Source organism: Heteronotia binoei, chromosome 4 (genome assembly GCF_032191835.1).
Source record: "Heteronotia binoei isolate CCM8104 ecotype False Entrance Well chromosome 4, APGP_CSIRO_Hbin_v1, whole genome shotgun sequence".
Lineage (NCBI taxonomy): Eukaryota > Metazoa > Chordata > Lepidosauria > Squamata > Gekkonidae > Heteronotia > Heteronotia binoei.
The window spans coordinates 61,746,201-61,771,643 of NC_083226.1; the positions used below are offsets into that span (position 1 = coordinate 61,746,201).

The 25,443-nt window shown below is 44.3% G+C and overlaps 1 protein-coding gene across 2 annotated transcripts in view; it reads right to left on the reverse strand.

The window, feature by feature from the left end:
• SMARCA2 (SWI/SNF related, matrix associated, actin dependent regulator of chromatin, subfamily a, member 2) overlaps positions 1-25,443 on the reverse strand; it is a 180,400-nt gene that overhangs the window by 80,093 nt on the left and 74,864 nt on the right. Inside the window, exons 11-16 of one of the 2 annotated variants that reach the window (XM_060237411.1) lie at positions 18,635-18,688; positions 16,028-16,158; positions 15,819-15,879; positions 12,911-13,011; positions 12,615-12,762; positions 5,156-5,319 (exon numbers count right to left, since the gene is read on the reverse strand). In XM_060237411.1, the coding sequence (XP_060093394.1) occupies positions 5,156-5,319; positions 12,615-12,762; positions 12,911-13,011; positions 15,819-15,879; positions 16,028-16,158; positions 18,635-18,688 (659 nt within the window). The remainder of the gene's footprint in view (positions 1-5,155; positions 5,320-12,614; positions 12,763-12,910; positions 13,012-15,818; positions 15,880-16,027; positions 16,159-18,634; positions 18,689-25,443) is intronic. The other variant, XM_060237407.1, reaches the window with a different exon arrangement.

The window sequence follows — 25,443 nt, forward strand, 5'->3', positions numbered from 1 at the left end:
CAATCATTCAGTCTAATCTACTTCATAGGCCAGTGCCAGTTAACATTGTCTTCCCAAGCCCTGCTTTCTTTGCTCCAGCAGACAGGGCTTTTTCAGTGATGGTGCCATGCTTTGCAACACCTTCCTCCTTGAGGCTTATCTGTAGCCTACCTTGCTTTTATTTCGATTGCCAAGCTTTCTTTTTACACAGACTTTTAACAGAGTTTTCCTTTTTGTAGCTTTTACGGTCTGCTTCTGGACCACAGACTCTTCTATGAATATCATTTAAGACTTCTCAGTTTAGTTTTATGCTATTTTATGTCTCTGACTTGGTTACATGAAGATGATGATGATATTGGATTTATATCCTGCCCTATATTCTGCATCTCAGATTATTAGAGTGGTCACAATCTCCTTTACCTTCCCCCTCCCCACAACAGACACCCTGTGAGGTAGGTGAGGCTGAGAGAGCTCTTACAGCAGCTGCCCTTTCAAGGACAACTCCTAAGAGAGTCATGGCTGACCCAAGGCCATTCTAGCAGCTGCAAGTGGAGGAGTGGGAAATCAAACCGGGTTCTCCCAGATAAGAGTCTGCACACTTAACCACTACACCAAACTGGCTCTCTCCATTACCCCAAATTGGCTCTCTGTTGGTTTTGCTTTTATTTATGAAAAAAAACACAGTGTAGTATGTAGGTAAGTACAACACCTATGATTTATTTTTTTATATCTTTGCTGAAGGCCAATTTTTTTTACTGAGAACGGAACCAACAAGAAGTCACTTCTTAGGCTTGTTTGTGAAATAATGTAGTCAAGGCAACACGAGATGCAAAACCTCTGTGCGTATTGTAAGATTGCATGTATATTTTGAAATACAAGTTTGAAAAAAAAATTGTTTAAAACATTGAAGGTTCAAAATTTAACAACAAAAATATGTTTGGTTTTGGAGAGGGCAATGCTATCATTCCTCTCTCTGCCTGCTACGGAGTTGGTATAAGCAGAGCTACATCTGACTTCAAGGTGCAACTCTGCTTAGGATGGCACTGCAAGACATCCACCCTGCTATTTTGTTGTTTTCTTTCCACCTTATTTGAGTACCAAAGTGATTTCAAATCTCCAGTAATCTAAATAGTGCAGCCACAATATATTATGGTAGATTTACTGTCAGTTTTATTATTCATTCTGATAGCAACATTTGATTCCAAGGGGCAGAAAGTAGTCATCCTTTATCATATAAACAAAAGAAAACCCCCCAACGGACATAGTGGTATAAATCAATGTTGTCAAACAAGATAAAAATTTTAACAGAATTAAAACAGGTTGCTTACCTGTAACCGATGATCTTCGAGTGGTCATCTGTGCATTCACACTGATGGCATATAGTGCACCTGAGCCGATCCCAATCGGTACTTCAAAGCCTATAGAAAAAAGATTTTCACACCTGTCCCACTGGGCATGCGCGGCTCCTCACTGCGCATGCCCACCAGGACAGGCACGAGGATCCCACCAATTCCTTCTGACCACTCTAAACTGTAGAGAACCGACAGCAATGGGGAAGGAGAGCGGGTAGTGTGAATGCACAGATGACCACTCGAAGATCATCAGTTACAGGTAAGCTACCTGTTTATCTTCTTCGTGGCCTCTGTGCTTCACACTGATGAAAGACTAACAAGCCATGAGACCTACCTGGAGGTGGGTGCTGGGAATCGCTGCTTGCAGCACTCCCACACTCACTGCGGCACATTGATGCCTCCGAACGTCCAGAGTGTAGTGTCGCACGAAAGTATGAGGCGTAGCCCACATAGCTGCCTGGCAGACATCCTGCAATGGCACTCCGTTGAGGAATGCTGTAGACGAAGCCACTGCCCTGGTGGAGTGCGCTCGCACAGGTCCTGGTAGAGGCCTTTTAGCTTGTAAGTAGCAAATATTTATGATCTCCACAATCCACTTCGATAAGCGCTGGGAGGAGATGCCCTTCCCAAGCGTACTGGAAGCGTATGATACAAACAGTGAAGTAGACTTCCTGGACCCTTTAGTGCGATGTAGATAAAAGGAGAGTGCCCGCCATACATCTAATGTATGCATGCGACGTTCCTCAGCAGTCGTAGGGGTAGGGAAAAAAGTGGGCAGATTGATGTCTGCAGCTAGGTGGAATCTGGACACAGTCTTAGGAAGGAAGTCCAAATATGGGATTAGGCGGACCCCACTGTCCGAGAAAGAGATATGAGGCGGGTCACAGCACAGAGCTCTAAGCTCACCCACCCTCCTGGAGGAGATGATTGTGACTAGGAATGCATTTTTCCACACCAGGAGATGGGGGAGAGGAGTTCACCATAGGCTCAAAGGGAGGCAAAATGAGGCGGTAAAGCACTAACGGGAGGTCCCAAGGGGTAGCCGGGCGTCTATGCACTGGGATGAGGCAGGTAAGGCCCTTCAAAAATTTCTTAACTGACAGGTGAGCAAAAACTGACACTCCATTGACTAAGTCATGAGTGATAGATATAGCTGCCAGATACACGTGAACGGAGAAATGAGCGAGACCTCCATCTAGTAAAGCAAGTTGAAAACTAAAGATCGACAGCAGTGGCGTGTCTTTTAAGGAGGCTGGCAGCATGTTCTTATGTTTCAGGAAGGCTCTCCACCTGCACTCATAGGAACGTCTGGTCGTAGGACGTCTACTGTTCAGGAGAACGTGGTCAATACACTCCCGGATGGACATCATCGCAGCTGCCATGCCGTGAGTTTCAGGTGTGGGACGTTGTAATGCAGGAGGCGACCCCCGTGAGCCACCAACAGATCCAGTTCCAGTGGAAACAGATGGAAGTGCTGGGCAGACAAGTGCGGGAGGACCAGGAACCATGGTTGCCGTGGCCACCAGGGAGCGATTAATATCCCGGTGGGTCTCTGTGCTTGGACCTTGGCAACTACTCCAGTCAGCAGGGGAGGGGGGAGAAGAGGAAGAGGTGCTTCCCTCCCCATGGGTAAAGTAGGCCGTCCTAAGGATAGGGGATCGTGACCTCCCCTGGAGCAGAAGTTCGGACATTTCGCATTGCCCCTGGTAGCAAAGCCGTCTATGTCTGGACGGCCCCACTCGTTGAAGAGGGAGCTGAGATACTTCCAGTTGAGCTCCCACTTGTGGAAAGCAGAGTTCCCCCTGCTCAGGGCGTCTGCTATAGTGTTCTGAATGCCTGGGAGGTGCGTTGTCACTGGATGGATACTCCATTGAAGGCAGTCCTCCCAAATGCAGGTGGTCAGCTGGCAGAGACCATCCCTCCCTTGTTTGTTCATGTAGTAGAGGGTGGTGGTATTGTCTGTCAGGAAGGAAACCACACAGCCGAGGTGGAGGCGGCGAAAAGAATGTAGGGCACACTGTATTGCTAAGAGCTCCAGGTAGTTGATGTGATGATTCCGGAGGTGAGACTCCAAGGGCCGCTGACACAGAGGCCACTCAGGTGAGCTCCCCAGCCCCATAAGGAAGCATCTGTCATCACCACTGTGGATGGAGCTGGTAACAGAAATGGAGCACCCTGAAGTAGGTTGCGGCTCTGCTCCCACCAGGTTAGGGAGGTCAAAACATGGGTTGGTAGCGTCAGACGTTGAGACTGTGGATGACGAGTCGGCTGAAACACCCACACGAACCACAATTGTAGTGATCGCATACAAAGACGGGCGTGAAGAAGCACAGCCATGGTGGCTGCCATCAGTCCCAGAAGTCATTGTATCTGGAGCGCTGAAGCATCACCCTGTCCCTTGATCTGAGAGATGAGGTTGATCAGTGCTTCCACCTGCTCCTGAGGGAGAAAAACTCAGCAAAGGCGAGTGTCCAGAATGGCTCCTATGAACCGAACTCTCGTGGATGGGACAAGGTGTGATTTCAGTGTATTGACCTGGAGCCCCAGGTCTCTGAGAAGTTGTAAAATGGTGTCAAGGTGTAGCTGTAGGGTGTCCGCTGCTGGGGCCACTACCAGCCAATCGTCTATACAGGGAAAAATTATGTTCCCCTGAAAGTGAAGGTAAGCTGCAATGACTACCATTGTCTTCGTAAAGACCTGGAGGCCAGTTGAGATCCCGAAGGGGAGTGAGGTTGTTGGAAACACCGGTTCCCTATGGCAAAATGCAGGTACTGCTGGAAGTGGGGGTGGATAGTAATAAGGAAGGACCAGGGTAGCCATCCATGCATCCCGTTCCAGCAGTGGGAGGATGTGTTGAAGAGATGTCATGCAGAACTTCTTGTAGACAATGAAGTCATTTAAGGCCCGAAGATCTAAGATGGGCCGAAAGCCCCCATCCCGTTTGGGGACAGTAAAATAACAGGAGTAAAACCCCGAGGCAGGGGGAACCGATTCTATGGCCTCTTTTGATATGAGATTTGTGACTTCCTGCACTGTTTTGTGACTTCCTGCACGGCGCAGGTGCACTATATCCCATCAGTGTGAAGCACGGAGACCACGAAGAAGATTAATAACTAACTTTGAAGAAGCATTATCAATTCTGTTAAGACTAAACATAATGAAGTTCTTTCCTGCAGATGCCCAACTGAAACTAACAGTGCAGTTCTAGGGCCACTTTCCTGGGAGTAAAATCCACTAAGCAGACTTCAGTAGGATTCTGAGCAGAACTGTTTAGGATTCCTCCCTAAACCCATGGGAGAGTACATATCTGTATGTATACATACTTGCGCTGAAAGTCATACATGTTTGCATGCATATATGTTTGCATTTAAATCCAGAGCCATGGGGAAAATGCAAAGACTGCTGGTTAGCTAGTAGCTGAAGATAGCAATTGAGACACCTAGGCAATCAAGAGTGCTGTACTGGGGGAGAGGGGGATGGAACTGTCTTTTCAAAGAAATTCCTTAAATAACTTTAAGGGAAATGTTATTCATTCCATATAAGACAGAAAATTTTCTTTCTTGCAATCACAGCAGGAACAAGCTATAGTGACTAAGTGATACTGTAAAGCTTGCCTACTAAGTGCTTTTATCAACCATCTGGTCAGCAATGCCAGATAATCCATGTGGGAAGAGGAGGAGATAATCACAGACTAAATCCAGAGTATACACTCTGCTCAGCCCCTCTATATGCTTCATCTAGCCATTAAGTGAAAAAGTACACCCTGTTAATGAGCCAATCTGCATAGCATAAAAAATATCATTAGGAGGAGTTCATCAACTTACGAGAGGGGAACAATGATGAGATAGGGGCCATTGAGCCTTTTGTGCTCCATCAGATAAGTGATGAGTGCAATAGTCTGTATGGTCTTTCCAAGCCCCATTTCATCAGCTAAAATTCCATTCAAATTATTATTATACAGAGAAACCATCCATTCAAGACCCTGGATCTGAAATGAAGAGATTGCTTCAGTTATCGAGTATCCATGCCCACTATGATAGTTCAAGCAAACCTTTTAACATCTCTGATCTGGTACTAGGTGCTTCTCAGCTGAGTACAATGGAAAAGGCAATATTAAAAGTTCCCTACACAAGGGAACATAGACCCGAGTATATATAACATTTGCTCCTAAAACTGATTAAGAATTTGGGCATAACCCTCCTCTCTTTAATGTGACACTCACTGAACTATACTTCAGACTCAACAATTCATACATGCCTTAGTTTTAGATTTTTCTTCCGTCTCCTTTTAGAACAGCCCTACCCTTCATATTGCATGTGGCAACAAACCTATCCTAAATATTCTTCATACATTAAACAGAGTTTGAAGCCATGATTTCAAGAAGATTTGCAAACTCTGGTTAAGGACGAACCTGAATAACATTAAATGGTTAGTATCACTGCAGGTGCAATGGTAAATTGTGATTAAGAGGGGTAAGGGAAGGTAAACCAAATTCACAGAAGAGGGGAAGGAGAAAAAACATTTTTAAAATTGAGGCTGACTCCTGATTTGCAAGCCATGGACTGAAGGGAGCCAGCTTCATGTCTACAGTAGACCTCAGTCAGTTATGGAGACGATGTTTAGGAGAGGAAGTACTCTGAAAGGCAGGCATATGGTTCACGCCACCATCCTGCATTGTGATTGGAATAAATGCATAAGTATATAGCTGAGAGGGAGTTCACACAGCATTTTTGCTTACAGGCAGACTACAAGCCAAGGCGTTCTCAAAAAAACCAGGTTGCTTACCTGTAACTGATGATCTTCGAGTGGTCATCTGTGCAGTCACACACATGGGTCTTGCCGCAGGCAACGGATCCATACCTCGGAGTCTCCAATAGCTCGCCTAGAGCGTTTTTTGGCACGCTCTCCCGCTCGCCCTGGGGAGCAGGCATCGACTGCGCATGCCTAGAGCGAGCAGGAGGTGCCCCTCCCACTCAGTTTCTTCCAGCCGCTACTGACAGTCTACAAAGGTAAAAAACAGAGCAGAAAAAGCCAGCAGAGGGGAAGACTGGATGGGCGTGTGTGACTGCACAGATGACCACTCGAAGATCATCAATTACAGGTAAGCAACCTGTTTATCTTCATCGTGGTCTCTGTGCAGTCCCACACATGGGTGACTAGCAAGCTGAAAGTCAAAAAGGAAGGTGGTGCTGGCAAGAAAAAAAAACATTTTCATGGTTACAACATATGCATGCACTCACCTGGGGTGATTTCAGTGGAAGATGGACCTGAGGACCGCTTGGCCGAAGGAGGCGTCCCGTCTGACACAAACGTCTAAAGCGTAGTGGGAGACGAACGTGGATGGTGAGGACCATGATCCAGCAGAGCAAACGTCCTCTAAGGAGACGCCCTCCAGAAAGGCCAAGGAGGTTGAGATTGCTCTAGTCGAGTGAGCCTTAAGACCCTCAGGTAAAGGTTGGTTAGCAACTTAGTAGCACAACCGGATTGCAATGGATACCCACTTAGAAAGTCTCTGGGTAGAAATTTTGCAACCTCTTTGAGGATTGCCGTAGGCCACAAACAAGTTAGGGTCCTTACGGAAAGGTTGTGTACGAGAGAGGTAAAAAGACAAAGCTCTTCTGGCATTGAGAATGTGTAGAGCTCTTTGTCCAGAGTCCTTAGGAACACGAAAAAACGTGGGCAATGAAGTAGAAGTTGAAAGATGAAATTTCAATACAACCTTGGGTAAGAAAGCAGGATCCGCTCTCAGGACCACCTTGTTCCTATGAAAAACTGTGTAAGGTGGGTCAGAGCAGAAAGCACACAAATCACTGGCACGCTTGCCAGAAGTGAGCGCAATCAATATGGCAGTCTTCCAAGAAAGAAGATTGAGGTCCACAGTAGCCAAGGGTTCAAACAGGGGTTTCATAAGTTGTGCAAGAATGACAAACTCCAAACTGGCACAATCAGTTTGATAGGAGGGTGAAGGTGCAACATGCCCCTGAGGAATGATTTGGACAGTCTATGGGAGAAAACAGTCTGACCATCAATAGGCTTATGGAAGGCTGAGATGGCTGAAAGGTGAACCTTCAGAGAGGAATAGCTGAGACCTGAAACCTTTAGAGACAGAAGGCATTCCAGGATCGAAGGGAGAGGTACAGACTGTGGATCAAGTTGTTGAGAAGACGCAAAAGAACAGAAACGCTTCCACTTGCATTGGTATGAGTGCCTGGTAGAAGGTTTTCTGGCATTTAGGATAACTTCTGCGACCCCTGGTGGTAAAATCAAAGCCGAATTCTCCATGTTGTGAGTTGCAGGATTTGGGGATTGTGGTGCCATACTTGGTCGTGATTTTGGGTGGAGATCGTCTGCCAAGGGAAGGCGGCGGTAGGTGTGATTCAACATCTGGAGTCTCATGAACCACGGTTGCCATGGCCACCATGGCGTTATCAGTATGCAATCTGTACTGTCCCGAATGATCTTGAGTAGGGATCGAGTAATTAGAGGAGTTGGGGGGAAAAGGTAATGAAGTGGACCAAGTGTGAAGGAAGGCATCATTGCCTCTCCTGGAGTAAAAGAGGGGGCATTTCGAATTGTCCTTCGTAGCAAAGACATCTATCCGTGGAAACCCGAAGCGATGCAGGTAACGTGGATTGAGAGACCATTCGTGGTCGTCTATGCGAATCTTGCTGAGAGATTGGCCAACACATTCTCTATCCCTGGCAGGTGAATGGCAGTCAGGTAGATGTTTTTGATGCACCACTCCCAAAGGACTATAGCTATGCGGTACAGACAGACAGACCTGGTCCCGCCCTGCTTGTTCACATAAAAAACTGTGGCCATATTGTTGGTTGTGATCTGAACATGTTGGTCAGTTACAGACAGAAGAAAGGACTGAAGAGCCCTGTGAACAGCAATAAGTTCTAGGCAGTTTATATGCATAGCCCTCTCTGGTGCAGTCCACAGACCCCTAACAGTCTTGTCCTCTAAGTGGGTTCCCCATCCTCACTTGGAGGCATCTGTAGTCACGATGACAGAAGGAGGAGGAAGGACAAAAGGCATTCCTCAGAGTAGATTGTCTGGTACTGTCCACCAGAAAAGGGAGAGTTGAACTTTCTGAGGTACAGTGAGAACAGTATTCTGAGGTTGTACGTGTGGATGGTAGGCACGAACAAACCAAGGCTGGAGTGGCCGCATACGTAGTCTTGCAAAGCGAAGAACGGAGGTTGTTGCGGCCATGAGGCCCAGAAGACATTGAATGGTGATTGCAGGTTGTGTTGGAGCAAATATGACCTCCTGGGCCAAAGACAGAATAGTCTGGGCGCGATCCATGGGAAGATAGACAAGGTGAGGGGAGGTGAAGGGACGAGCACCTATGAACTGTAGGTCCTGTGTTGGGGTAAGGTGAGACTTGGTAGCATTCACACACAGGCCCAAGGAGGCGAGAAGAGAGAGGGTTGTTTTGAGATTCTTCGCCAGTTGATGTGCTGTCGGGGCGATAAGCAACCAGTCGTCTATGTACGGGAACACAGGAATGTTGCGAAGACACAGGGCAGCTGCCACCACTGCCATGCATTTCGTGAACACCCTCGGGGCAATGGACAGCCCGAACGGAAGTGATCGATACTGGAAATGATGTTGTCCCATGGCAAAGCGAAGATATTTGCGGTGCTGAGGTCTGATGGTTATGTGGAAATAGGCATCCTGGAGATCCAGGGAGGCCATCCATGAATCCTGCGGAATTAAAGGTAGGATGGATTGGACGGAAATCATTCTGAATTTCTTGTAGACTATCCACTTGTTTAGTCTCTTGAGATCCAGAATGGGTCTTTTGCCCCCGTCCCTCTTGGGAACTAGGAAATATCGTGAGTAGAAGCCTGTCCCTTGATGGTGATGAGGAACAGGTTTTATCGAATTTTTTTGGAGCAAGTCCACAATCTCTTGTTTGAGATGAGGGGACGGCGGGGTAACAACGAAATGGTGATGGCGAGGTGGCAAAACGAACTCAATGGCGTAACCTGGGCGAATTATGGTGAGCACCTAAGAGTCCATGGTGATTGAGCTCCAAGTTGGATAGAACGGGAAGAGTCGTGTGTGATAAAGAGGATCCAGCTGTTGAGAAGGGTACAGAGGGAAGTCAAAGAGACTGCTTGGCTGGCTGGGTAGACTTCTTGGTCTGCTGAGAGCGTGACTTCTGGTGGAAAGGTTGTTTTTGTTGAAGAGTTTTCCTCTTCCAGTACTCAGATTGTTTAAGAGAGCGTTGACACCTCTGAAAAGATGGTCTCCAAGGTCTAGGCCGGTTGAACTGTTGTGAGGCTATCTGAGAGACCCCAAGGCGTTTTGCCCTCTTGCGGCCGTCATCTACAGAAGTGAGGACATCATCGGTGGAGGCATGAAAGAGGCCAAGGCCATCAAAGGGAAGAGCTTCGATTTTCTGTTTTATGTCCGGTTGCAGATTTGTGGATCTGAGCCAAGCGTGCCGTCGAGTGCCACAGAAGATGCAAAAACCCTAGACGAATAAGAAACAACATGCCTGATAAAATTTATTTGCTGTTTGGAAACTCTTGAGAGCTCGTAGACTAAGTTGGATGTGACCCTCTGAGAAGTTTCGGGGAGAGAAGGGATGAGAGATATAAATTGGTTGGCAAGATTGAAGGTATAGGCAGAGAAATAAGCCAGGTAATTGTTAACCTTTGAATTAGTAGACGCAAGATTGTAGATTTTACGAGCCAGGGTCTCCAACTTCCAGCCCTCATGATCAGGTGTAGGGCGTCTAGAAGGCTTGGCTTTAGTTGCAGAGTGTACGATGATGGAATTTGGAGCTGGATGTGAGGCGAAAAATTTGGATTCTGGAGCATGTACCCTGTACAGGGAATCAAAGCGCTTCGAGGTAGGTGGAATGGAAGCAGGTTTGTCCCAGGCCTCACAAAGTCCCTCCAAATGCACTGGCAGCATAGGTAGGAGTGACCCTGACGGGAAATCCGCTTGAACCAGATTGTGGACTACACCCGAAACCTTGGGTGAATCCGAAGGGAGAGTCACATTCAAGGCCTCAGCCATAGTGGTGATCAGATTAAGGTAGGCTTATGAACCGTCAGATGGAGAGAGACGGGTTGGATGCATAGTATCAGAACCAGGAGAGCCAGGAGGGTTTTTGGAGTCAGAGAAGCCAGAACTGTCCTTGTCAGATTCGGATTCCTCTGGTTTGGGTGGAGAAGCTAAAGGCTTGGTAGGTGCAGACGCATATACAGGGTCCTCGGAAGGAAGAGATTTTGAATGTGATGACAAAGCGGTCGAAGTCATGGCCAATGCTGAAAACATAGTGGTGCAAGCTGTGGCATGGGCTCGAGGCATATAAGACTCACGAAGAGGTTCACGGTCTCAAGAAGAGAGATACTCCAGGTCTCGGGTTCGAGAAGGCTCATGGTACCGAGGCGATTCGAAGTCACTAAGTCGAGCCATTGACACTTCACGGTCTCTGTGGGGCACAATGTCCAGTTCACGGTACCGAGAGCACTGGAAAACTTCCTCCGAGGGGGAATGGGAGTAGCGATGGTAGACTTGACGGTGACGAGAAAATGGAGATCTGGAGACTGAGGAGTACTCATATCAACCTGTTTGGTAATAATCCCGGTAGTCACGGTAGACTGGTGAACGTGAACGGAAATCACGACGTCAAGCCAGTGAGCGAGAGCGGACATGTTGGGTGGAAACTTATGTCGAAGACTCCCGGTATAGAGGGGAAACTCCAATGTCCCGAAAAGAACCTGCTTGATGCAGAGACCAGGGATGCTCTTGAGGAAGGGTCAGAGGATCCGAACGCGCGTCGGGTTCGAGGATGTCAAACGGCATGACACTATGGACCAAGGGTGAACGAGACCGAACCGGAATGACCTCGACTGGAGCTGGAGAATGAGGAGTGAGATGAAGCATGTCTGAAATGACGTCGGAAGGCGCCGAGAGCTCTAGTAGAACTAGCGGTTGGGTTGAGACCAATTGGGTGGAAACCGTAGCCATAGTTGTCGAGATGGTAGCTGTCGAGGTGGTAGCCCTCGGAAAAGTCGTCGGAGTCGACCTTGTCGGATCGCAAGATTTCTTTGGAGCCAAGGCTGATTAATCGGTTTGGTGAGACTTCTTCGAAGACTTATGGCCGGTGTCAGAGTTCTTGGATGCTCTCTTGTCAGACTTATGCTTCTTGAGGGGTTGAGGAGCAGCCGAATCTCCCACTTGGTGTGGGGGAGGTGGCGAATCAGAGCTGGGCATGGCCCGGAGAGATTTTTCAAGCAGAAAACTTTGGCGTCTAGCCGCTCGATTTTTTTCGCACCTCTTTACCGAAGCTGGCGCAGTGGGGGTAAGAGCTTCAACCAAGCAAAAAAGACAGTAAGAGTCTCCGTCTGAAGTAGGGATTTTAGATTCACACCTCCGACACTTTTTTAAAGTAATTTTCCCCTCCATACGCTCCGGACAAGGGAGGGGAAGGGAAGCGGGAAAATAAAGGGAAAGGAAAGCGCAGAAACAAGGGCTTTTTATTTTATTTTATAAGGACGAAAAAGACAGGGCAGAAATGGAGATAAAGAGAAAAAAAGAATACGATACCACAGGCAGGAGAAGACGAGCTGAGGAGAGAGGAACGCAGCAAAGTAGGTGTTGTCCAGGCAGTGGAAAGGAAGAAACTGAGTGGGAGGGGCGCCTCCTGCTCGCTCCAGGCATGCGCAGTCGATGCCTGCTCCCCAGGGCAAGTGGGAGAGCGCGCCAAAAAATGCTCTAGGTGAGCTATTGGAGACTCCGAGGTATGGATCCGTTGCCTGCGGCAAGACCCATGTGTGGGACCGCACAGAGACCACGATGAAGATCTGCAGGTTTATTTATTTATTCTATGACTTATATCCCGCCCTTCCCATAAAATGGCTCAGGGCGGCTCACAACAAACGATAAAACAATAAACAAAGTGCAAAATTATTACAATTAAAAAGTCAAAGCATTTAAAAACCTTAAAATCTTAATTAAAAGTTTAAGAAATGAATGCTTTTAAATCAGAAAGTTCTTGCACATGTGTGGTCTGGCAGCTCAGGAGAGATGGGGAGGCAATATTAAGTTCTTTAAGATACTGAATGCGGAGAATAGAGAGCCTCAATTACTACATTCTAGCATATTTGGTGAGACTGAAATGTTGTGTTTTGATCTTTATTAGGGAGCCTCATTATGCCACACTTTAAGAGCCCCTGATTTAAAGACGCACTGAAAGGGGTTATAATAAATGGAAATGTTTGAAAATATGAAAGCAGCCTCCAACTGGATGCTTACCTGATAATGTTTTAGTGTGCCATTAATAAGAAGAGAAGACTGCTTCTCCACTCTCTCCGTGACTGCATGAGCCACTGTATAGTAAGACTGAGACCCTCTGGCGCTATACTGAATGCTGTATTCATCATCCACATCTTGTTTGGCTGTCCTTCAAAGCAAGTAAACAGACTGATTTAGAACTTCATGTTACTAAACAGTTTTAAATGTTAGCAAGCATTCCTCATAAACTACAAAAATATATATGGTACAAAACAGGTTCCTTCATGGAGGGAGCAGGCATTTCAAATTAGACTCACTCAATAATTTGTTTAGCATCTCGCTCAGAAACATCTTCACTGTTTGGATCCAGGTGGATCTTCTCATCTGTCTCTTGCCTACTTGAGTCTTCATCATCATCCTGCAGGAAAGAACAGCCCAGGTGCCATAACTACAGCATTAGTCAGAACTAGTTAAAAGCAAAATTATATTTTTCATGATAATTTGTATTTTTTATTTAAACAATTGTGTCTTAACAAACAGTGCTATCATTGTCATAATGTTTCTGTTAGTTTTATAGGCACTCTGTATCAGAATTTTCAAAACATTGTAAGATCTTTCTTGCTTCCCCCATTTTTAAAATAAGGAGAATTTTTTTTCATATGTTCCAGACACCTGTCATGGGGTATTACATTTTGAGAGAGTTTCTTCAGATCATAATCTAAGGGGGGGGGGGAATACTTATACAGTGCCATATGTCTGCTTGCATGCCTGTCCCCTCCCCCCCCCTCTATATAAAATATGACAATTTTTCATTAAACCCCCCCCCCCCCAAATCCAAGCATATTCTGATACTATATTAAAATTCTTAAACTGCATCAAGCTTTCTCCTATTGCTGCTCTGATTTCCACTTTTTATACTGTCAGCTACTTGAATGCTCTCATTTCATTTGTAAGAGACAGGGGTGAATGGGAGGTGACACATATGAGCACAACCAAGATGTGCCTGAGGTTAAGAGCCTTATATTTGGTATAAATACAGGAGTTCCCAATAAGCATGGACTACTTCTATAGTTTAACTCTATAGTTAAACAGACTTTACAGCTCAAAAGGCTGCATCTCTCCCAAATCTGAGGCTTGAACCCAATTTGTTGGTCTTTTGAGCTGGTAACTTAGAGTTCATTGTGTTCACAGAAGAAAAAGAAAGACTGATTGTGTTAAGTGGACTTGCCACAAAATTCTCAAACGAACCTTACAGTGCCATCCTAAGCAGAGTTACACCTTTCCAAGTCCACTGACATCAGTGGTCTTAGAGGGGTGTAACTCTGCATAGCATAGCACTTTAAATCTGCAGCACCCTCATAGCATATGACTGATGCTCAACAAAACTGATCTTGATACAGGATGGGAAAGGCAATAACAGAAATCAGCTTTATTCCATGAACAGAATCCTTTTCACCTTTCTTTAGAGTCAGAGCAAAGTATCTTTCAAAGAGTAACACGAATTAATCAAAGTACACTCTGTCCCCATTGCTTGTCAATAACACCTATTTTCCTAGCTGTTGCTTAACAACACTTTTAAATACAGTTTTGCATATTGATGAATCCAGGCTTGATTGCTAAAGTGACAGGACATACCAATAGCTGCATTTCATATTTTCGCTCTCCTATCTGAAGCATCATTGTATTTTAATGAGGGACTGATTAAAAGGATAACATAAACAAATCTACTTATATGAAGATAAAAAATTGATTCAAGTAGACAGGACACTTGCTGTGCTGAACAATGGCAACTAGTATCTGCTTTAATAGAGGATCTAAAAATGAAAACCTCATTGCTTATTGTGATTCATGGCCATTCTTAATTGAGAGAAATATGTATTCCTTCAGTGCATCTACTCTACCTTCCCTGTTAATTAATAGGTTTATAATACAACAGTTTCCCACCCATCACTTTGAAGATTCTTGTTTATACCAGAAAACCCAAACAAATTAGCATTAACTTGTGGCTCCTGTTACTGTTATGATAGAAAGGAAAAAAAATGATGCTTAAACTTTATTTTAGAGTTACCGTATTTGCCGGCGTATAAGGCGACTGGGCGTATAAGACGACCCCCCAACATTTCTTACAGGAACTGGAGATTTGAACCGAAACCCATTATTATTAGAAACACCAGCCACAGTTCTAATCTCTATTTGCTATTTAGTCACCATTCCTATTTATTATTATTATTATTACGTCTATCTCCTCCTTCCCTCCCGCCTTCCCAGAAACTCTCCTCAAGAAACATTGGACGAAAAGGAAAGAAAGGAGCTCCACCAATGCGCATGAGCTTTCTGCGCTCCCTCAGGGTGGGACAATGTTTATGTTTGAGGCGAGGGGCGGAAAACGAAAAGGGGGGCCTCGCTGCGCAGGCGCAGTTGCGTCCCGTTGTCAGCCGCTTTGACACACGAAAGGGGTGTGGGGAGGCTAGGTAGAAAAGGAGGAAACGAGAGAGAGAGAGAGAGAGAGACAGAGCGCTCCCGCCCGCATGGTGACATGACATCAGCGCGCCCCGTGCTCGGGGTCCGGTGGGCTCTGATCCCTTCTCCCCCCCGCCGTCCCTTCCCGCATGGGTGCGCGCGAGAGCCAAAGGGGGAGGGTTGAGCGCCTGTCAGTGAGTGAGTGAGGCGCTGCTGGCTGGGGCGGCGGTGGGCCTCCTTCCCCTTCCCTCTCCCTATGGCTGGGCTGCTGAGGCGCTGAGGGAAGGGTCCGGGCGCGAAGCGGAGCATGTGGGGACGGGGGCCATGAGCGCAGCAGCCTCCGCCTCGTCCTGTACAGGCTCCGGTGCCGGCGGCTTCTTCCTCTTCCCGAGTGGCACCGGCGACGAGCCCTGCGTGGCCATGGGGCCAGGCGAGAGCGCGGCCGGCTTCTGGGCGCTGCTCTTGCCGCTGCCGCCGCATCCCGTAGCCTCCTCAGGGCTTCCTTCCTCGGGCAGCGGCGGAGTGCACCCGGCGTATAAGACGACCCCCCCCACTTGGAGGCATGTTTTTCGGGGCAAAAAAGTCGTCTTGTACGCCGGCAAATACGGTAGTTTTCTGCTTTTTATCATGCAATATTATAATATTGCTTATTTTAACAGTTATAGCTACTTTTGCATGCTTCTCAATTAGTAAGTGAATTTTTTTTAAAAAAATTACAATTATAAATTTAAAAAATACATCTACCAAAGTGTGGCATTCACTTACTTCCTCCTCATACTCAGAGCCACTTTCTTCCTCACTGTCTGAACGAGGAGCAACTTCATAGCTGATGGGAAGAAAGAAAAAAGTGAAATGCAGACCCCCAAACATAAATGTGCACTTCAAAAGGCAAAGAATCCGCAAATACAGAAATGTAACACAAAAAAAACATAAAAGTGCAATGTTATTTTTTTGGCTGACTTCTGGCTACTTACCCAGGGTTCATTTCTAACCAAGCATCCAACTGACTTGCTTTAGGAGCCTCTGGTCCAAGGAGGACTTTTCCTGTTTCAGTGTGAGTTACTTTGACTGGGAGATCACTCATCTGACTGCTCTCATCTATGGGCTGAAGATTAAGGATAAATGCACAGCTTAATCTGTGAAAAACACTTTTGTCTAACAAGAACAGTTCATAACCAAATCAGTCTTCAAGGGAAACTTCTTCCAATTCCAAAACAGGTGACAATCAGCATGAACCAAAACCATTCAGAAGCTTGGTTTTAGTATATGATATACACAGACCAGGAGTGGCCAAACTTGTTTAATGTCTGCCAAATGTTTAAGAGCCACAAGACATGAACATCGTAGGTAGGTAGGATAGAATGGAAGATGGAAGAAGATAGAGAGAGAGAGAGAGAGAGAGATGAGAGAGAGGTGTAAAGAAACCAACTTTAACTTTAAAAGTATTCTCCAAGCTGCTGGCTGGCTTGGCTTGGAGAAGTGATTTAAAGGGATAAATGCCTTTTCCAACCTGGCTGATGGAATGGTGGGTGCTTCAAAAGCCACACAATATGTGTGAAAGAGCCACAAGCCGCAGTTTGGCCAGTTCTGGTCTATCAAGTACACAAAGCCAAGGTGTCAGGAGTATATTTATGTCCAAAATAGCAACATTCATTTCTATTTCTTTGTTGCCATTTATATACAAAAGAATTTATTTAATAATTGCACTTTAAAGCTTAATATTTCTTAATGAACAGTATTTCAACATATTTAACAAATCTCAAAGGGGGGGGGGGTTAAACACTGATTCCTTCTGGGGTTTTTTTTACTGCTAATGAGTGCCTGAATGTCTCCCCTATTAGCTTTCCTCAAAACAAGAAGAGACTTTTAAAAATCACACTTTTTGTCATATTATCAGCATAAGATGACAAATACACATGCATCCAGATAAACCTACTACAGACCTTTATAGCATGCTCATTAGTGAGATAGCTCATTAACTGCAAGGGCACTAATTAAAATCTTCAATTAGTTGTGTCAGACAAAGTGTCTTCCATTAAACCAATTTACTATACATTTTATTGCATGCCAGAAAAGACAGCAGTATGTATAGCTACTTGTGTATGTTTGCTTGATGAGTTAGGGTGTAACAATCCAATCTGCAAAATCAGCTATGGACCATGTTAAAAAGTCTGCCTTTATTTGTGAAGGAAAAAAGATAAACAGGGTTGCAGTGTGAAATGTGAACAAAGTACAGCTGAATCTAGAGTTTAGGCTTTTGAACACTGTCATATGTATGGATTTTACTCTGAAATACAATTTCTAGTTACATAAACTTCTAAATTGTATTATTTCAGAAAACAAACCATAAACATTTTTACTCCAAGATCATTTCTTTATTTATATCGAACCTCTATGCGAGACTATTAATTTCACAAACAAATCACTCCTTTAAAGTTTATACTTGCTTGCTGCAAATTCGCAAGGTTCATGAACAAAAATTCAATGTTAATTTTTATCAATCTTTGTATAATGAATTTATTATTCTAATACTATTTACTAGGGATGGCAACAAACAGGCACACAAACCAAAATTTGAGCTGGTTTGGAGCTTGGGAAGCAATTTGGAGAAGGCAATTCCACAAACATTTATCAGATTTTTGGCCAGTTCAGCTGGTTGAGGCTTCAGTCTCTTTCTGACAGCTCAGGCTCCCTGCACAGCCCCCTTAAAAGACTGCTTGAGGGAGCCCAAGACCAGCAGAAAGCAGGTGAAATGCCTCCTATGAGGCACTTCACCCCATATTTAACCCTGTAGTTTGCTCCCTCCCCCTTCTAAGTGATGGGGACTGCAAAACTGGAGGGTTAAATGGCTGGCAGCCATTTAAACATAGCATCTGAGAGGGGAACCCTGCTGTTAAGCCATTAGGTTTAAATGAAATCCCCTTCCTGGGCAATCCCCATCCCTTTTTCTGCAGCTGGGAGAAAGCAGGACCTGAACTCGATGGACCATTCTGGTTTGTGAGGGTATGGTTCGATTCAGGGTTTGGCCCATGAACACATGAAGCTGCCTTATACTGAATCAGACTCTTGGTCCATCAAAATCAGTATCGTCTACTCAGACTGGCAGCAGCGTTCCAGGGTCTCGAGTTGAGGTTTTTCACGCCTACTTACGTGGACCTTTTTTAGCTGGAGATGCTAGGGATTGAACCTGGGACCTTCTGCTTACCAAGCAGATGCTCTACCACTGAGCCACCATCCCTCCCAATGGGCCATTTCAGACCCCAAACCACCCTTTTCAGGTTCATGCTGATCCTTACTATTTATCTTTCATCTTCAAGATCAGACAAGATAATGCTGCTCATTTTACCACTTTAGTATGAAAGCCTCAAATCTTTTTTTTTTGTATTTTTATATTTCTATAAATTATCTTACAGGAATTCATAAAATTTATAGACTCAATCCTAAAGTCTATAATAAGGCCAACAGTTTATGTGAATTCGCCGTGTTCTTTTTCCTTTGACATTGCTGTACACACTTGGATTATGGCCAATGTTCATTATGCACTGAGACATATGCCTTCTAAATAGAACCAAAATTCTTACCTCTCCATCGGGACCAAGTCCAGATCCCATTCCTTCTGTATTATCTTCTGTCTTCTGTAAAACAATATGGTCAAATTAAGAAAATTAGAAAAATATACAAAAATGTAAAATATGGTATACTTGGAATATTTTATGTCTAACTTGGATATGCGGAAAACGCAACATGAGATGGACTGACTCAATAAAAGAAGCCGCATCCTTCAGCTTGTGAGTCCTGAGCAAGGTTATTAATGATAGGCCATTTGGAGGTCATTAGTTTACAGGGCCACCGTAAGTCAGAAGTGACTTGGCTGCATATAACACACACAGTTTAGACCTAAGTATGGGCATTACACATATCATTAATATATTTTGGACAATTAATTGCTTCTTTAGGGTGGGATGAATGCAGAATTCTACTTGTAAAGTAATATAGTATAGCATATTTTTAGAGTTCTATAGAGAGTCTAAAGAATGAAAATAAGGATAAACAGGTTGCTTACCTGTAACTGATGATCTTTGAGTGGTCATCTGTGAATTCACACTGATGGGATATAGTGCACCTGCACCGATCCAGACTGGTAATTCTAAAGCCTAGAAAAAAAGATTTTCCCACCCTTCCCAGTCAGCAAGCGCAGCGCCTCCCCCGCACATGCCCACTGGAACAGGCATGAGGATCCTGCCAAGTTCTTTCTGACACTATAAGGCCAGAATAAGGATAATCAGTAGTGGGGAAGGAGAGTGGGTAGCGTGAATGCACAGATGACTACTTGAAGATCATCAGTTACAGGTAAACAACCTGTTTATCTTCTTCAAGAGCTTGGGGATACTACTGGAGCCTGTCCTGTCAATGGAGGCCCAGATAGCAGCCACTGCTAAATCTGCTTTTTTTCATCTTATGCGGGCGAAGCAGTTGGTCCCCTTCCTGGACCGCGACAACCTGGCAACAGTGATCCATGCAACAGTCACCTTGAGATTGGACTACTGTAATGCCCTCTACATGGGGCTGCCTCTGTGCCGAACCCAGAAACTACAGCTAGTGCAGAACGCAGCAGCCAGGCTGTTATTGGAGCTTCCTAGATGGGAGCACATACAGTCAGGGCTGCGGGAACTGCACTGGCTGCCAATAGTGTAATGGATAAGTTACAAGGTGCTGGTTATGACCTTTAAAGCCCTATATGGCCGAGGACCTGCCTACCTTAGGGACCATCTCTCCCAATATATTCCCCAGAGGCTACTGTAACCTGGCTCACAAAATCTATTGGTAATCCCCGGGCTGAGGGAGGCCAAACTGAAAGTCACCAGAGAAAGGGCCTTCTTGATTGTAGTCCCCCACTGGTGGAACCAATTGCCGGAGGAGGTGCGGACCTTGCAGAGCCTTGCCCAGTTCTGCAGGGCCTGCAAGACTACTCTTTTCCAGCTGTCCTATACTTAAGAAGGAATCTATTGTAGAAGGAACTGTGATGAAGAAGGTGGCCTTCGTGTGCCAACAAGAGGTCGAGTTCCAATGGGAAGTGATGGAACGTTCTTTTGGATAGGTGGAAGAGGGACAGAAACAAGGTTGCCTCGGAAACCAAAGGGTGATCAGAATCCCGATAGGTCTCTGTATCTGTACCCTGGCAACTCCCTGGTCAAAAGTGGTACTGGAGGGAACAAGAATAGATGCTTCCTGTGCCATGGGGATAGTAGACCGTCTCCCAACGAGGCTGGGTCGCATCCTCCTCTGGAACGGAACTTCAGATATTTCTTGTTGTCTCTGGCAGCCAACACATCGATGTCAGGGTGATCCCACCTTTCGAAGAGTGGTCTGAGATACTTCCAGTTGATTTCCCACTTGTGGAAGGAGGAGCTCCCTCTGCTCAGAGTATCCGCCATGGTGTTCTGAGCACCCAAGTGAGTGGCTACTGGATATCTGTCCCAGTGGAGGCAGTCCTCCCAGAGATGCTGAGCACTAATTGGCAGAGTCTGAGTGATACTGTGCCCCCCTGTTTGTTCATATAATATAGCGCTGTGATGTTGTCTGTCAGGAAGGAGACCACTCGTCCCCTAAAGATGGTGGAAGGAATGCAGAGCATACTTGATTGCTAACAATTCAAGGTAGTGCATTGCATGGTGATTCAATAGCTGTGGTTCCCAAAAAGCTCCTGTGTGCAAGTTGCCGATGCGGACTCCCCAGCCTCACAGGGAGGCATCTGTGGTGACTGTGAGTGAGGAAACAGGAAGTTGGAATGGTGCTTCCCTTGTTAGATTGTGTTCTTGTTCCTACCATGTGAGGGAATTCAGCACATCTGAGGGTAGATTCAACCGTTGGGACTGGTGTTGTCTGGCAGGTTTGAAGGTTCATACAAACCACAGCTGCAGTGGTCTCATATGAAGGCAGGCGTGGAGAAGCACCGCTATGGTTGCTGCCATGAGGCCTAACAAATGCTGTATCTGTAGTGTTGAGGCATCGCCCTGGCTGCAGATGGTTGTGATCAGTGTGATCAGAGTGTGTATTCTCTCCTGGGAGAGAAATGCTCTGCATCCAGAGAAATGCTCTGCATCCAGAATGAATGAATTGCTCCAATGAATTGCACCTGGGTGGATGGAATGAGATGAGACTTCTTGTCATTGGAGCCCCAACGAAGAGAAGAGACATTATGGTGGCTAAATTGTATTGCAGAGTTGCGGCCGAGTATGCCACCACCAGCCAATCATCTATATTTGGGAAAATTAGGGTCCCCTGTAGCTGCAATGACCACCAGAGTTTTCGTGAACACATGGGGAGCTGTCGAGATGCCAAATGGAAGTGCCTTGTACTGAAAATGGAGATTCCTTACGACAGGGGTGGCCAATGGTAGCTCTCCAGATGTTTTTTTCCCTACAACTCCCATCAGCCCCAGCCAGCATGGCCAATGGCTGGGGCTGATGGGAGTTGTAGGCAAAAAACATCTAGAGCTACCATTGGCCACCCCTGCCCTATGGCAAATCAGAGGTATGAGCGAGACTGTAGGTGGATCGTCAGGTGGAAGTATGCATCCTTTAGGTCTAGTGTTTCAATACAGGCATCCTCCCACAGGAGGGTAAAGATGTGTTGCAGTGATGTCATATGGGATTTCTTGTATACTATGAACTGGTTGAGATTTCTGAGATCCAGAATAGGTCAAAGTCCCCCGTCCTTCTTGGGGACGGTAAAGTATCGGGAATAGAAGCCAGAAGGGTGAGGGGTGGGAGTGACCTGTTCAATAACATGTTTTGACAGAAGACTGTCTACTTCTTGTGGGAGAATGTTGGATGGAGATGTTACCATGAGACACGATTGAGGAGTTTCAAGGAACTCGATCTGACAGCCCTGTTCTATGATGGACAGGACCCATCTGTTGGAGGTTATTTTTTTCCACGCAGGTAAGTAGGGGTGGAGTTGGGTGGGTTGGGTTGAAGATGGGTTCATCTGGTGGGAGTCAAAAGTCCCTACTTGGGTGTTTTGCTCCCCTTGTTCTTGGATTGTTGTTGTTGAGGAGAGAATTTATGTTTGCCCGCATATGAAGGCCTGGAGTGGCTCTGTTGGGAATGTGGCGACCAGGTTTGCTCTGGGGAAGATTTGGAGAACAAGTCTTGGTTCAGGACTTTTGTTTAGGATGGGAGGAAGTGGAGACTCCCAGGTTCCTAGATGTCTTAATGCTTTTGTCTAGATCCTGGAGGAACATGTTTGTAGTGGAGTTGAATAGGCTGTCCCCTTCAAATGGAATATCCTCTATCCAGGCTCTTGTATTGATTGTATGGTTGGGTTGTAACATGTAGCCATGCATGTCGGCAGAGTGTGACAGCTGTGGTCAGTGTCTTGGTAAAAACATGCACTGGATGCTTTGCTGCATTCACCTAGTGTTGGGCAACTAGCATACCCTCCCTTTCGGAGGTGTTTTATTTCTAGTGCCTTGTTATCAGGCAGTAACGACAGTCATTTTCTCCCAAAGGGCATACTGGTATCATGCCATACACGCCTTGTAATTAGCCATCTTGATTCCCAGGGCTCCAACGGAGTATACCTTGCAACCTATGGAGTTGAGTTTTTTTCCTTCCTTATCAGGAGGCGTGGAGTGTGTGCGTTTACTCTTTGATGAGGATGATACTACAACTGAGTTGGGCTTGGGATGGTTGAAAAGGAACCCCACATCCATCTCCTGAGTCTTGTACATGAGATTGGTATATCGAGTGGAGATCGGGGTGGAAGCTGGTTTGGGCCATAGGGCCTTTGCTGCCTGAAGAACAGAGGTCATGGGTTGTGCCACCAATGTGCTGTTTCAAACAATTTTATTAGTAACATATGGTAATAAATTTCAATTTCTTACATCATTAATAATTACTTTTTTAAATCTATCCCATATATTACTTTCTGCCCACCCCTCCCCCCGTTACTTGACCCCCGCCGGTGCTATATACTTAAAATCTTAATATTAAAGGTACCCTTAATTAATAAGAACCAAAATTAATATCCTCCTCCCTCTTGTACTTAGTCATTATCAAAAATGGTCCAATGTCCTTTTATTTTCCACTCTTTTTCTACGTATCTTCTGAATTTTTTCCACTCCATCTTAAATACTTCTAAATCATAGTCTCTTAAGGTTCTTGTTTACTTGTCCATTTCACTCCATGTCATAACTTTTACAATCCAATCCCATTTCTCTGGTATTTTTTTTTTTGCTTCCACAACTGCGCATACAATGTCCTAGCAGCTAAGAGCAAGTACCAGATTAAAGTTCTATCTTCTTTTGGAAATTTTTCCATTTGTAATCCCAACAGAAAAGTCTCTGCAACTTTGTTAAATTCGTATCCCAAGATCTTAGAAATCTCTTGTTGAATCATCTGCCAATACTTTTTCGCTCTTTCACAAGTCTACCATATATGGTAGAAAGATTCATGTTTTTTACATTTCCAACATTTATCTGGCATCTTATTGTTCATCTTTGCCAACTTTTTAGGAGTCATATACCATCTGTACATCATTTTAAAAGAATTTTCTTTAATACTCTGACATAGAGTTCTTTCACAAATATTCCCATGTGTCCATCTGTATTTCTTTATTTACATTAATTGCCCACTTAATCATTTGAGATTTCACTACTTCATCTTTCGTAGACCATTTTAAAAGTAACATAGATTTTTGAAATTAATTTTTCATTATCTCCAAGCAGAACTTTTTCCATTTCTGTTTGTTCTCACTTTCTACCAAACTCTTTATTTGTTGCATTTGAAACCAATCATATTTATAATTCAGCTCCTCAGCAGTTTTCAACTCTATTTTACCTCTTTGTATTTTTAGTAGTTGATTGTATGACATCCATTTTCCCTCTCCTGACTCAGCTGTTATTTTTATTACTTCTGCTGGCACTATCCATAGTGGTTTTCTCTCATTGCCATATTTCTTATACTTCATCCAAATATTTAGCAGATTATTTCTTATGTAATGGTGACAGAAAAAAACATCCATCTTTTTCTTCCCATAGTACATATAAGCGTGCCAGCTGAATTTATTTCCATGACCTTCCAATGTTAAAAGTTTTTTATTCAATAACGTCACCCAATTTTTTATCCACACTAAACAAACTGCTTCATGATATAATCTTAAATCTGGTAATTGGAATCCTCCTCTTTCTTTAGCGTCTATTAAACCTTTCATTTTAATCCATGGTTTCTTTCCAGCCCATATAAATTCTGAAATCTTTCTTTGCCATTTATTAAATTGTTTACTGTCTTTCACAATCGGAATAGTTTGAAATAAATACATTATTCTCAGCAAAATGTTCATCTTAATTGCAGCTATTCTACCAATCAATGATAAATTAAGCTTGCTCCACTTTTATCATATCTTCATCCATTTTACGCCATAACTCTTCATAATTATTTTTAAACAGATCAATGTTTTTCATTGTTATTTCCACACCCAAATATTTCACTTTAGAGGTAACTTCACATCCCATTAACCTCTGCAATTCCTTTTGTTTATCTACTTGCATATTTTTACATAAAAGTTTTGATTTTTCTTTATTAACATAAAGTCCCGCCAATTCTCCAAAATCTTGTATTTTAGCTAACAAAGGTGTAACTTATGTAGGATTTTCATTTATAGACATTAAATCATCTGCAAATGCTCTATATTTATAGGTAAATCCTTTAATTCTCATTCCTTCTATTTCTTCATCGTCTTATATTTGCATCAATAAGATTTCAAGAGTCATTATAAACAACAATGGTGAAAGTGGACAACCTTGTCTTGTACCTTTGCTGATTATCATATCATCTGTAAGATCTGCATTTATACATAGCCTTGCACGTTGTTCAGTATATATTGCCTTTATCATTTTTATAAAGTTTTCTCCCAACTTTATTTTTTCCATTACTGCAAACACAAAGTCCCAGTTCAAATTGTCAAAAGCTTTCTCTGCATCCACAAAAAATAATGCAACTTTCTTCTCTGGATGTCTTTCATAATATTCTACAATATTTACAACAGTTCTAATATTGTCTCTTATTTGCCTTTTAGGGAGAAAACCCGCTTGATCTTCCTTTATAAAATTTATTAAATATTGTTTAAGCCGTTCTGCCAAGATTCTTGTGTATATCTTATAATCATTATTTAATAACGAAATTGGTCTATAATTCTTTACATTCGTGACATCTCTTTCTTCATTTGGAATCAACGAAATTACAGCTTCTTTCCATGTATTTGGTATTTTCCCATTTAATCTTATCGCATTCATCAATTTTCGAAGTTTCGGTACTAATTCTTCTTTAAGCTTTTTAAAAAAAATTGCTGTATATCCATCTGGTCCAGGTGCCTTTCAAATTTTCAT